The 14934-nt window shown below is 38.8% G+C and overlaps 1 protein-coding gene across 1 annotated transcript; it reads left to right on the top strand.

Moving 5' to 3' along the window:
• The first annotated feature begins 4867 nt into the window (after positions 1-4867).
• LOC105043441 (uncharacterized) lies at positions 4868-13504 on the top strand. The gene is made up of 3 exons (XM_073255817.1): positions 4868-5423; positions 12478-12679; positions 13085-13504. The coding sequence occupies exons 1-2, from the start codon at positions 5089-5091 to the stop codon at positions 12482-12484; spliced, it is 342 nt and encodes a 113-aa protein (XP_073111918.1). The 5' UTR covers positions 4868-5088; the 3' UTR covers positions 12485-12679; positions 13085-13504.
• Positions 13505-14934: the final 1430 nt, after the last annotated feature.

Here is a 14934-nt window from a genome sequence, read left to right as displayed (position 1 = left end):
TTCATTTGCATAATTGATGAAGTGCTTACATTTGCCCTACGGGAATTTCTCAATGTCTAAATCAACCAAAATTTTTGAAAAATAATAAAGGATGTTTGATTGGGGGGAGTGGGGGTCTGAAATCAGAATCGAAATAGGTGACTCCATTCCAACTGTTTGGTTGCGAGGGATCCCATTCCGATTTCCATTTCAGAATGGAATGAAAATGGCTCAATCTATATAGAACTCAATCCCTACTTTTCTCTATGGATTCAAATTTTCATTTCAATTCCGATTCCGGTCACAAACCAAATACTTCGGAGGATTTGACCATTCTTATTTTGATTCCAAACCATTTTATTTTTATTTTTATTTTAATTTTAATTACGAACTAAATACCCCCGAAGGTTTGAGAGAGAATGCTAGTGTGAGTACAGAGAAAGTCAAATATTATAAGAAAATATACTAAATATCCCTCGGATGCTATCTATATAGATGAGGGTCGGCAACAACTAGTGAATAAGATGATCACATGCTTTAACCGCACAGTAACTGTCCACGTATTATGTATTTCAATAACTGCCCACGTATTATGATTACCAAAAAAAAAAAAAAACTGTCCATGTATTGTGCGTGTACATTAAGGATGCAAGCTTAAATGCGTGCCATCGTGGACTGAGCTACAACGACCAGTTGTTGAAGAAGATTTGGACTCTCTATGGTGCCCTTAATGAAAACCTGTAGTATATTTTTATTGGTCGGCATATTCATGTCGGCAGGACAAATGCTATTCAGATGAGCATGAACCTACCTTTCTTGACGGTAAGGCTATTCACTTGACAGCACACACGAGAGAGACATGGCAGAGATCGAGAGATTTGAGCTAGATCAATGCAATTAATAGGGTGGAAGATTTGAAGAATTCTCGTTCTAGAAAGTTTCAGCGGATGGGTGGTGTCAAGTGTCTTACGCCAGGTCAGTGGTGGACTCAAGCCCATCCCTAGACTTCTGGACGCCTGGCCCAATCTTAGTCCGCATTCGGCCTAAGCGTTTGAGTCACAATGGTATCTTCAATTGAGCTTGGTTGGGCCAAATACAAGGTTGGATTCACTAATTAAGCCCAATTCAGGGTTAAATTTTCTAAACTTTGCATGGCTAAATTGATTATCAGGCCATATTTGGTTTATGGGAACTGGGAAGTGGGAATGGGTATCAGCTTTTGATCTAGCTTATTTCTTTTCTTTCTTTCTTTCTTTTGGTAAGAAGAGGAGCTGAAAGCTAGATTGAGCAATAAGAAACAGAGTCTTAGCCCTTAGGTTACATAGAAATGCTGATTTCCAGGGTCACATGAAAAGGGGTAAAAAACCACATCCCAGAGGGGGCTATATGTTCAGGCAGCAATTAGAAGTTCTGATTTATTATATTTATTAATAGTGCTTATACATTAGAAATACATTAAATATATTATCTACGGAGAAACATAATATTATATTTAATATCATAAAATTATTTTTTTTACTTATGCTACTATATTATTAGTCATATTATTTTACTACAATATATCATATTGTATATTGGATTATTATTGCATTACTGAATTACATTGTTATGAAAATATTGCTATGCTCATTACATTATTGCAATATGATTATAGTTATCACAAATATTATAATTAATATGCTAATTGTATTTTAATTATTTTTAAAAATCTAACATAATATCATTAATAATATTTTAAAATTGTTACTAATAAATATTACTATTTTAATTTTAAATTTAATTATAATATTGTTAATATTCTACATACAAAGAAGGACCGTTCATCGTGACACTGACAACCCAGCGATGGTCCAACATATATCTTTAATAAAAGATGACAGAACGATCGGCAAGCATTTGCCACCTAGTCTTTCACGATTATACTGGAAGAGCTCTAGAGCTTTTTGTTTGCAAGTTGACAAGCAACCTACCTGCTTACTGCTCCACTTCCTCCTCCATTCAGTGAGATCCATGATCTCAATAACCCCAGACGTGCGAGTCATTATTCTTTGACAATCGGAGTACGTCTCTACAACCTTTGTTTCCTAGCGAACAGCACACATAGGGCTGGAAGTGGGTCGGGCCGGGCTAAGTCATACCCTCGTCCAAGCTCAATCTGAATTTTTTTTCGGACTTCGGGTCAGGCTTAGGCTCGAAATTTTTTAAAAGATTCAGACCTGAGCCCAGTCTGAACCTGATTGGGCTAGCCCACAATCGGACGAGGCTTGGTGGGTGGCGAAGCCAGTGGGGACATAGAGAAAGCAGTGGCAGTCGTCAGGGATGAAGGCATCCATGTAGAGGGAGGCCCGAACTGGAAGGGCCAGAGGCCCTGGAGGATGATGGCACCAGTAAGGGCAAGCTCAGTAGGGAAGAGGCCCGGGTAGAGGGCTAGGGCAAGGTAGGCATCAATGGAGGCAGCGGAGACGACTGCGAAAAGGGAGTCACACTTGGCATGGAGGTCGGTGGTCTGGTAGGCAGGCATCCCCTACACCAACGGAGCTCCGAATGCATCACGCACCAGAATCGATCATCACCAAGATAGAAAAGTTCTTCTCGCAACCACCGCAGATCGGATCGTTGCTGGTTCTTTTTACCAGATCTTCTGAGATCAGAGATCCCAACCAATCGGTAAGGAATCGATCAGCGTCTGGGCAGAGAAGGATGGCTTCAAAGCAGTAGAGGAGAGTGGGGTGGTCTGATTGGAGGCGGCTTGAGAGGGAGTCGATGGAGCAGAAGGGGAGGGAAGATCGATAGATTTTCATGGATTTAAGGAGGAAAGGGAGGCTTGGGGGGCGAAGGGAGATAGGGTTTAGAGATAGGGAGAGAACAAGAGGAAGAGCCCTAGAAATGGAGAGAGGAGAGGGAAAATACCTGAGAGGAAGGAGAGGAGGACGGAGAGCGTGAGGAGGAGGTGCTTGGTGCCTGGTTTGGTGGTCCGACAGGTGAAGTTGCCATCGGCAGCGGCAGCAAATGGAGGATAAGGGTTTAGAGCGGCACCAGAATCTTCCACCATCAGTGGTGTCTAGAAAAGATTTCGTATTGGCTGTAAATCTTCCGTAATAGAACTAGCATGGGGGGTCGGGCCGAACTTTGGACTGAGTTTTGGATTCGGGCCCGGATCGGGCCAAAGGTCTGCTCAAATCCGATCCGAAAGTAAAACGGACCCTATTTTTTGGCCCGAGCCCGATCTAAATAATTTCGAATCGAGCCCTAAGTCCGATCCGAAGCCGGTCCGGCCCAATGGGCCTCGAGCCTGTCCGAGCCCACTTCCAGCCCTAAGCGCACATCCTCGAAGGCAATAGGTATCTGTCTTTGTCTATAAAAGCTTTTCCTCAGGACCCTCCAAGTAAGGAGAGAAACACCTACCTTGCATGTTCTCTCCTAGAGATGGACTCCATATGAATTGGAATCCGAGTTCTCCACAAAACTCTGAGTGTCCCTCTCTCCATCTCCAAGATCTCCATCCTCCATATGGTATCCTCCATCTTCCACTCTCCATCCTACTACATCGATCTCTCATATTTCATACTCAACACCACCACAATCTCTAATCTTTATCTATAGCTTATACCTCTTTTGTTTGCTTCCGTTGAAGACTTAGGCATCAAAGGATCCACTACCATAGAGCCTCCCAACGTGAGGATTTTACTACCTTTAGTAATTTTACGGGATCGATCTGAGAGATTGATCGAGGAATTAGCTCCAATACCTTGCTCCAAAGGATCCAACCGGCTATCCTACGACCATCACGCTCTCCCGACTCTAGCTAAGCAGCCTATGCCACTTTGACTCTCTGGCAGCAATAATATATAATATATATTTTATTATCAATTATAGGATTTGGTCAAATATATTAATATTGATGCAACAATATTGTTCTGTGATATTATTAATAGTAGATTGGTATTAATATTTATTATGATAATATGTTAATAATTTATTTTGGTGATATGATTATATATTACGTTGATACTAAAATTAAAACATTAATATAATCATTAAATAATATTATTATATTAAGTTTAATATATATTAGTAAAATATTATCTTTCATAGCTATTAACTTTACTTCATTTCTTAGGCATTACTTCTGCTTATCCAAACACAATAAGAGGGTGTTTGGTTGGGGGGAGTAGGGGTGTGGAATCGAAATCGAAATGGATGACTTCCATTCCAACCATTTAGTTGGAAGAAATTTTATTCCGATTCTGATTCTAGAATGGAATGGGAATGGCTCAATCTATATAGAACTCAATCCTTACTCTCCTCTATGGATTCAAATTTCGATTCCGAGTTCGATTTCAGTCACGAACCAAATGCTTCGAAGGATTTGGCCATTCAGATTCTGATTCCAAACCATTCAGATTCTTATTTTTATTTTGATTTCAGGAGATGTTTAGTTCACAATCGAAATCGAAATGGGAATGGGAATCAGAATAGCTTGGAATCAGAATCGAAATCAGAATGGCCAAATCCTCCGAAGTGTTTGATTCGTGATCGAAATCGAAATTGGAATGGGAATGAAAATTTGAATCCATAGAGGAGAGTACGGATTGAGTTCTATATAGTTGAGCCATTTCCATTCCTTCCTAGAATCGGAATTGAAATCGAAATGAGATTCTCCTCAATAAAATACTTAGAATAAAAATCATCCATTCTAATTTTGATTTGAGACTTTCAACCCTTCCAACCAAATACCCCTTCAGTTACAAACCAAACATCCCCTAATTGAATTGATCAAGTTCAAACTTACGTCGGCACCCCGTTGCTGCATTTTCCTATTGCGTATGATATACATTGTACGCCCTGTTTACCGTAACGTTACGGCATAAGTAACGGTTGTCCGATTCTTTTCTCCAAAGGCTCCGATTCGGATGGCAGGAGGAAGCCGGTCAAGAAAACAGAAGACGAAAAGGGTACCGAAACGATCCGATATTCCAATGCCGCAGCCATGGAATCCGGCAAGGCGAAGCCCCCGCTCTTCGAGATGCACATGGTGACGGCTGCCGACTCACCGGAGTTCTCCTCCTCCGATGGGCCGTCCGCCCCCCCCCCGGTTATTTGGCCTCGATGCCGTGTGGAAGCCCAACCGGAACCACCACGGCGGCGAGAGTGACGGCGGTGGCGGAGAATCCCCCTCTGCTGCGTTACCGCACCGCCCTTCCACGCCGTGACCTCTTCCAGATCGCCTGCCGGGTCTACCGCGAGCCGTCGGATTCGGCGGTCGGCGAATCGCTGGTGTTCTTGGTGGCCCTGCTGTCCGTCCTGCGCTCCACCCTCTATGAGGTGCTGAGGGAAATATTGGTGGCTCCGTTGGTGCTGAAGCTCGGCTTCAGGTTCAAGCAGGACCCATCTATCTCTCCTCCACATTCTCCTCCCAGGGCTGCCACCCCGGCTGCGATAGAGTACCCTCTCTCTCTCTGAATCTTTATTTGAGCTATTTTCTTGAAGTTTTACATTTATTTGAGATGTGACAGTTTGAGGTTGCGCGTTATGGGAATCATGTGTTTTGAGGCAAAAATTTGTTGAATTGACTATCTGTGTGAAACCCATTGATAGCATCGTGGTATTTTGCATTCGTTTATTCAGGTACGCTTTAGTGTTGCCAGTGTTTATTTGTGTTCTTAATTGCGTTATTGGTGTTCCTAATTCCGTTCTGTGGGACTTCTTCTTCTTCTGCTACTGCTGTTCTCGAGATCATTGCTAGGTTTTGTCTTCTTGACGCATCTTACTGGTTCTTCTTCTTGGTCTCGTCTTGTTTCACAGCTTAACTGCAACCCTTTATAGTTGTCATGAAAGGCAAAGTCATTAAATGGCATTTGCGCCTTCAAGAAAGAAAAGGCTGCCATCATGTTTTATGCGTGATGTTACATGGAATTTGCTTCACTTGGTTGAGAAAAATGCTTGATTAATTGCAGTAGTAGGTCTGCATACACATTCTCTTGGATTTTTCATTCCAATTTTGTGAGGTTGCCACCTTAAGCTGATTTAAGTGCAGTCAAGGATTTCACTTACCAATGCCTGTCGGATCAGCACTAACCTTCATTATAAGTGGTGCGACGAGTGTTTTCAATTACCACATTATTCTTCACTGTCTGTTTGGCATGAGGGAAAAGGTTAAATATAGCTAGTGGAAAGTTGCTATTTTGTCATTGTCTGGGGATCATTAATTAAGCTGGCAGATGCCCTGCTAAGAAATCTGTACTTGTTGAGGGCAAATGAAGTGTCCAGACAGGGTGTCAACCAAAATTTCTTTGAGGTCACCACTGCTCTAGGATTTTGTTTGTGAAAATCATTATATCGAGGTTGTTGATGGTAGGAACACGACTGTCTTAGTTTCTGATTAGTTTATGTGGGCATTGGGCTCAGAAGAAATGCAAAAACTCAACATTCCCAGGTGGAATTTGACACTTGATCCCTTGCTTGTATCTGCTCTGTGAATTGTAAAGGAGGTTTGATGTGATGTGAAATTAGCAAAGGCTTTGAGATTATGTCGAAAAGCCTGGATATATGATATGTGGAGAAAATTATTCACCCTTGTGTACTGGCAAAATCATTTTGAGGTCTTAGATAATGCACTCAAAGTGCTAAAAAGAAGTCTGATCTGATTAATGCATACAGAAGATGCAGTGTTGGATTCAAGATTAGGTACCAAATAATTGGAGGTTGCAGGACTGGCCATCAAATTAAAACCCAGAAGCGTTCATTTCTAATGCTGACCGATTGCATGACAAATCTTCTCAAGAATGACCAACTACATGGGGTACATACATGGATAATTTGCCAGACACACAGCTAAGCACTTTTCTTGCTTTAAAACTCATGTTTCTTTCCTGGAATTCAGTTCTCATTATTCTAGCTGGAATCATGGAGATGATGCTGGATACTCTAATATAAAATTATCCTGCCTTTTGATTGTCTGTAGAGCCACAATCCCACTAAAAGGTTAAATCTGAATCTTCTGTCTAAACCCTTGATAGTATAAGAAATCTAGAATGGTACTATTAAACAATTTTGTTCACAACCCGTCCAGTGCTCTATTTTCGTTCACATTTTAATAGTTCTAAGTAATGTCCACTACTAACATGGTATTTTGTGCAGTTTGTAAGGTCCTAAGCTTTTACATTCTCATAATTATTTGGATTTATTTGCTACCTTGACTAGTGAAACAGCAGGACTAGTTTCTTTGAAAGGCATCATTCCATCCATATTATTGCCACAAGATGTTCAGTGCTAGTTTTCCTCTTGTGAACAAGCAGAACTATGATGTTCTACATTGGCTGCTAGGCTGATCCAGAGAGAGTTTATCATCAGTAACAGTTTGTCACTAATATAATACTAGCAAACTGACAATCCAGTACCAATCAAGATGCACATGGTCCATCCAGTTATCCTTTTGGACAATATTTAAGCTGATGATATAATGGGGGTGCCTTAAGAGTGCAGCAAGACTTCTGAGAGGGAAAAGTGCAAAGCTGATAACTTGTTCATATGATCTGTTTTGTTCTTTCAGGATTGTACTACATTGAAGCTTATTTGGCAAAATCACTCCTTGCTTATATCAGCCTGAAAATTGAATATAGTTGGGTCTTTTTTTTCTTACTAAGGTTGATGTCTCTATATTCCTTGTATATAATCATCCTTTTCCTGCCAAGATGAGCATGACATGCATTTTTCACTCTCCATTAAGATAAGGTATGTAACCAGTTTTCCTCTTTTTAGATAGATTTGGGAGTATTTTGATTCTTATGCAAACAACGTTACCAATTCGATATGCATGTGTCACCCTTGGTACAACCTTACTGTCCCATTTCTTTTTTATTTCCACGTCAATAACTCAATATGCTTCATTCTATATTTCAACCTTTTAGTATCGACTCGCCAAAAAAAAAAAAACAAAAACAAAAAAGCTAGAGTCATCCAAGAACTTCTAACATAGAGTGTTACCCACTCCCCCTTCTCTCTCAGAGAGAAAGAAGTTAGATGACAAAATAATGCAATTAATGGGCTAAAACTATCAACATCTTGACCTATGATCAAGCAGCGAGTGAAGTCTTCATCACATTCTACAAGCCACGAGGGCTACAGCCAAGGTTCACCATTACAGTACCGGATCCCGTACCCGTACCATCTTCTTACAATTTTGGTATATGGTTTGGCATGATACAACTTGACATATAAAGTATCAGTACGGTATGGTATAACATACTGGTATGGTACGGTATGCCCAGTATAACATAATATCGACTGGTACGACAAACCTTGGCTATAAACAACCATAACTAATAAACACAAGTCATTAAATATTTTACAACATACTGAAGCACAAACAAGCCAAATTTAGCCAGAAAATCAGATACAAGACCTTTCATGGGTCCATAGTTGGGTTTCAGTTTCCTGGCTTTGGTTACTAAATTTAAGATTTTAAGACATTTTAAGTTTGTTTTAATTTGTAATATAGTGAATCTGTATAGCCCTTCCATTAGCTCATTCCATTTTGATCTTTTCCTAAAATTTAGGGATTTATACAGATTCTGTAATCCACCTGGATTGAAGTAATTAGGGTCCATTAAGAACTCTAATTGTTCGATGCATTTTATATCTTGTTGTATCGTTTAGTTCAAGACTGTACTATGCATTTTCGCAACCACTTCGTGTTAGAAATAGATAGTCACTGCATTTGACATTACAAACACTTGTGCCCTATGTGCTCATAAAAGGGTAGCCTAGTGGACAAGGCTCCCACCATTGTGCACTCTTACCCCACCATTGCACCAAAAAATTTTGATTTAGCCCATCATTGAGCCAAAAATTTTTGGAATCTTGCAGTGAGCATGGATCGATCAAGCAACATTCAGATCTTCAGTCGGACACTCACCCAACTGACCTATCCCTGCATGATTGTGCCCCATGTGCTCATGCTTCCTTTTATTTAAATGTGCTGCTTCTTGTTCTCAAACCAAAATCTGATAAAAAGGCATTCCCATTTCAAGCTGTATAGATTGTGGACACACGAAAGACTTCTTTCTCATTCACATTCAAAGTCACATATGCTTGCATTTGAGCAAAGTTAATGAATATAAATGATGACTTATGCATCAAATGAAGAAAACAATCTGTTCATCTTGGACCAAAAAGATGATGGTAGCAAACCATTACCTATAAATATGGTTGTTTTCTACATGAATACCTGAAAAAGTCATCTTGGTCTGGTTGCACGCTAACTGTTACCTTAAAATAAATCATGAAGAAAAATAATCTGTTCAACAATTGGTTTGCTGGTTGTTGTCATATTTGACAATTGGTAACTTGGACAAAATCAAGGAAAGCTTATTCAACCAATCAGACTTGTTTATCAAAGTATTTCACATCAATATATTGATCAACAGACTGATTAAGAGTATGCTTTCCACCTGTGCAAGAAATGTTGAGGTAGCAATTCCAAATGGCAATGGACACATGGTTTCCTGGTGGCTGGGGGGCAACTAGCACAACGAACATAACTTCTCATTCTCACCTATTCATCAGATAATATGCGCGGAGCAAAATGAATAAGAATACCAGTCACCTCAGCTGCTCTCTAGTCATTTATTGGCTTTTGCAACCCTCGCCAAACCTTCTTTTCTATACCATCATGGAAGTAAGTGAAGTTTACTTGTCTAGCAGCCGAATTCATGTTATGGTTTTAAGTGCCATAATCACAATTTTTTTGGATGTAGAATTAATTCAACAAGGATGGTAAAAACTAGCCAAGCCAAGCTGAGCATCAGGCTACTTGGACTTGGCTCAGTTTCTAAGCAAGCTGCAGCGCTGCTTGAGCTCATATTAATCTCGAGCCCAGCTCAGTGTCAAGCATGGGTCTTGTATGAGCCAGGTTCTGAAATGTGTTTCAGAACCTGCTTGGCTTGTTTTCCTAGTCGAGCAAAGCTCCAATGAGCTCTTAGCAAGCTAAGCCCAATCTGCTTGTGATCAGCTCAGTTTGTTTGCACCCCTATCAACATGAGCTAACTATGAAATTTTCAAAAGATGCAAAAAATATTTAAAAATCAAATTTTCAAAAATACAAATCAATTGATACATAAATGTACTAGTGCATGCAAAAGAATGACAACAGAAAAGCAAGAATAGCAAAAACCAATGAAGTAACTCTTAATACTGTTTTAATCTGTTAATATTCATCAAAGTATTTACTTAGTCTTCATTACTAGGTTGAGCATTTAGGAATAATTTGTTGAAGTTTTGCCAGTACTAAATCATGACTAGTGGGAAATTTTTTCAATAATTCAGAGAATATCAGGAGTATGATAACATTATCTTCACATATCATCATTGCCCACTTGATCCTATAATTAACTCCTAAATGAAAGGTATCCAGTATGTGTGATATCTGTTGCTGCTTAGAGCAAGAGATAATTTATCTGTGTCATCAATTGGTGGAATCATTTAAGAGTGCATTTTGCATCATCACTGATAAGACTTATCTACCCTCATCTTTTGTTACCTTAAATGTTGCTCCCCTGCCTTAACCCTGAGTAGCATCAGGTTTATCAACAGATATTCACACATACTCTGAGGGCTTTTTTTTTTTTTTTTGGGTTTAATGTTTCATGGAGCTCACTAATTACCCTAATATTGCTAGGATGAAGATGCATTTGGACAGATGTCTGATCAGTTTTGACCTAACACTTCACCAAGTATTAACCATGCGTCATGCTCATTGTGTGAGATGTTTGGAGCTTCTACAATAATCTTTCAACATTTGAGGAAAATATAAATAAATTTGGTGATTTGGTGGCAATCATGGATTTGACCAGAGTGTTTCTGTTTCTTAACAAAACTATCCAGTGGCAAGAGATAATATGCAGTGAGACTTCAAGCAGATAGTTTAGAGTTTAATGTTAGTTTTGCAGCTTGGTCACTGCTTGTTCTTCATTATAGCTTTCACATGCTGGAACCATCTTTCATCTTCTCCTAACTTTTTTGTTCAGCTTCTATAAAGATCTTAAACTTGAGAGAAAAAGGGAGACAAATTAAAAATAGAAGCTTGCCAAGAAATAATGGCATCAGACATTAATGTTGTTACTACCATTTTATCTTATACAAATATGTCCTGAGAAAACATATTTTTCCTCTGGAAAATGGAATATATAATTAGATAAGAGAAAAATATGCAACTCAAATTGAACAGTTTTCTTATTAATACTCAAATTGATGATGGTGGCATCGGTATGGCATGACCATATAGATTGATACTGATGCAATGACCTATGGCAAGAATGTATCATGACCTTGAATTTTTGTGATATTCAATTATAACAAAGAAATGAATGATAATCAATATTGGTGCTTTTTTGATTGAGATAATAAACATAGTTATTCTGGTAAAAGGATCAAAAAATTTTAATTTGAAACTGACAGAAAACAAGAAGTTGGATATTATTATGGGAACATGTGATTGATTATCCTTTTAAGGAGTGAGACAATTCTAAGCCAAGAATGTTTTTAAAGTAAAGGAAAAACCTGATTTGGCTTTGATTGGTGGAAATTTGAAACATTGAGTTGATCTTAGGAATTGCTAGATTTGATGTGATATAAAATGTATGGTTTTCAACATGTAAAGTCTGGGTTGTTGCTTTGTTGGGTTGTTGTAAAGTCTGGGTCATTGCTTTGTTGGCTTTGAACTTTTCTCCTTCAACCTCTATTGCTCTGAGTTTCTCTCAAAAATTTCCTTCTAACAAGTCATTCCATTGATATTCAAAATTATGATCCATTTTTAAAGGAAGAAGATGATGTAAGGCATCATTGTGATTATCACCACTGAAAAGGGTCATATCCATGAGCTTGTCATTGGTTTATTCGATGAAATCTTTGTCTTTGACTTGTTAAACTCTTTCAGCATAAACTGTCGTCATTCCTGACATCAACCATGCAGCATGGAGAATTGGGTCTGGTTACTGGCAAGGGCTTCTTCGCCCAATAAATGTAACTTTGTCTGTCATAAACTATTCTTTTGAATACGGAAGTCCTTGATGGTTTCTGCTTGTTTAGCCCCTTGGTTTGGACAGTGAAAATGTCACTGCTTTGATGACATTGCAACACTGAATTGGTTTTGAACCTCCCTGGGTTTCTTTACCCCTTGGTGAACAGGTTTTATTACCACTCTCCCAATTGTTGCTATAAGGCTTGTTGATGATAGTTATAATTGAAATTAAATTATAGGCCATTAATTACTGAACATATCGATAAGAATTTTTAAAATCTATCAGCTAATATTATGCAAGGATTTTCTGGAAGCTATCAATGTTTTTACAATATATTATCTGGTTTTAAGCCTATGTGCACCTACTTTTATCCTTGAGCAAAGCATAAGAGAAAAAGGCTTCAGAGCTTCCTAAAAGCTAATTTATGTTTTGGAAGTTCTGCTAATGCTTCAGTTTTAATGTGCTTTATTCATTACAGCGATTGAGGCCTTCCCAGTTGAAGATTACGGAGGAACAACTTATGTCAAGATGTACAAAATGCAGTGGGAGCTTCATTGAGAAACACTGACCACTGAGGAAGCTATGGCAGCTTCAACAGTCTCCCAAGTCATTCCTGACTGACTCATCAACCGGAACTTAGACTTCGGCAATGCATTGACTGCAACCAAGCTTCTTATGTGGTAATCTTAACCTATTTGCCATTCTTTTTCTTTCCTTAATTTTCATTTAATTTTTGTAGTGTTACTCATCTTTTTTTTTTTTTTTTTCATTCAAGGTTATTTTCTTGAGTAGTTAATAATCAAATATAACCATGAAACCAGCTTTTACTCACCGTAGATCTTATGATCAATTTTGTCATCCTTTAAATTATTACTGTGTTCCTGTATCATTCCATGTCCCTGACTGCATCATCTGTTATTGCAGTGTGCTGCTGCCACATGATAAGTTGCTCGTTGTTCCTTTCTTTTCTTTTTTTTTTTTTTTTTTTTTTTTTTTTTTTGAGTAAAATGATAAGTTGCTAGTTGCATACCTTCTTCTGGTTTATTTCTGTTGCTTGATGACCGAAAACAGCTATTTTTATACAGGGAACCAAGTACCAAAAATGCCATTCAGAAGTTTATTTGAATGACTGAGCCAATTTGTTCTCCAAAACACCATGGCATCTCTCCAGTGGGAACTCAGTTTGCGGGACCAGGTCATAATGGTGAATATTTATGCAGAATGATAATTTAAGACTCCTTCCTGAACCTAATCCAAGGTGGGTTGGTGGATGACAGAGATGGGACCCAGGCGCATTAGCAACCAGTACATCACTTTTATTTTCTCTTCTTTGTTAATGACCTTCCAGTTGCAAAGAAGATGGCGAAGAGAGCTAAGTTTGACCACTGTCCATTACTTTTCGGATTATCAACCATTCTCTCTTATATCGATCAGAAATATACAGATATAAATGCTTTTATAAGTGAATGGAAAGGACCAAAGAAGTACCTTGGTTTGTGCTTTTAGTGTACGTTTTAATATTTGTTGCTTTATAGTGGCTGACCTGAGTTGGGAGAAGAAAAGCTTGGGGTCCACCATGTTAGTTTTTGTGTATGGCATTCGAATTGATTAGACTGATATCTTCTTAAAAACTGGAAGGGTCAAGTTAGGTGAGATTTGGGGAGGGATATTGTTGGACCTCACTACCCACAGCTGGTGGGGCTCGGTGGGTCCAATCAGTGGTGGTGGGAACAGGAAGGAAACTGAAGATGGACTGAATCGGCCCAACTCCGTAGAAACATAGACTTTCTCTCGTCCTTGTCGGCCTCTCAAAGCAAAGGATAATACTTTGTTAAATATTCTTAAAATTTTGGAAACATTTCTTACATGTTATGCTTTTGGGTGATGTAGGGCCCACTTTTTTCAAAGCCGAAGAGATTTCTAGCCAGCCGCAGGGCCAGTGGTTCCATGCGTTGGACGTCCTTTACCGTTCATCTTTTTGAGAAAAAAGAAAAGAAAAAATTTACTACCACTAGCCTTTTAGAGGGCTTGATTCAATATATATTAGGTTTGAAAAATTGAATTGGAAAGTAAGACAACGCCTATGAGAGAAAGAGTGGAGAATCTTTCTTATCCTTTCTAAATGTCAACCAGAAGGAAGAAAAAAACTGAAAAGATTTTCAAGAGAAAAGAATCTTTTTGGAAGTATTTATTTATGTGGAGAGGGTAAAATGGAGGGCTAGAGATGAGGATGTGTGGCGACTGGGGATATACCCGGTTAAGTCTCATGAACTGCCACATCGTTGGTTAAGATGTTGTTTAAAAAAAAAAAAAAACAAATCAAATTGGAAGCTAAAAATTGAGACTGATATTGAATATTTTTTTTTTTTCAAACTGTATATATCAGAAAATAATCCGCCCTGGTTTCCTTCCATAAATGTCTTGTTAGAAACTTCTTCTAGAGAAGAAAACAATAAAGGTTGAAGAAAATGTGCGGAACGTTTGACTCCTAAGGCAAGGTAATGTCAAAAAGATGCGGAATCTCGGAGTGGCAGGGCTACCATATGCCAGTTAATATAAATAAAACGATGCCAATAAATCTCTATGAAGCATATTATGTATGAGACCATGCCAAAGTTTTAGAAAGGTGTGCTCGGATGTCAATGGTTCTGGGGGAGACATAAGACGCTTTACACTTGTATGTATGGAATCCTTTTCGCTCTTTTTTTTCCTCTCTCTTTTTTCCTTTTGGGTTACATGGGCCCATTGGGTTCTGGTTAAATAAGTCCTCAAAAAGTGGCTCATGAGCACGGGGCTAGTTTTAGAGTGATGGTAATAGACCACATCAAGATGGAATGGCATGAGCAGTTGGTGCTTCTATCTATGTGGAGCACATCTAAGTACGGTCTTGTATAAAAAAGGGGCCTTTGGCCCTTCATATCCAGCCTTCGAGCCT

The sequence above is a fragment of the Elaeis guineensis genome, chromosome 4, assembly GCF_000442705.2.
Source record: "Elaeis guineensis isolate ETL-2024a chromosome 4, EG11, whole genome shotgun sequence".
In the NCBI taxonomy this organism is placed as follows: Eukaryota; Viridiplantae; Streptophyta; class Magnoliopsida; order Arecales; family Arecaceae; genus Elaeis; species Elaeis guineensis.
The sequence above is the reverse complement of the archived record's forward strand: the minus strand, read 5'-3'. Positions and strand labels throughout refer to the sequence as shown.

Bases quoted from the DNA above. Each gene is read 5' to 3' on its own strand.
- LOC105043441 (XM_073255817.1), top strand. From the start codon at position 5,089: ATGCCGTGTGGAAGCCCAACCGGAACCACCACGGCGGCGAGAGTGACG.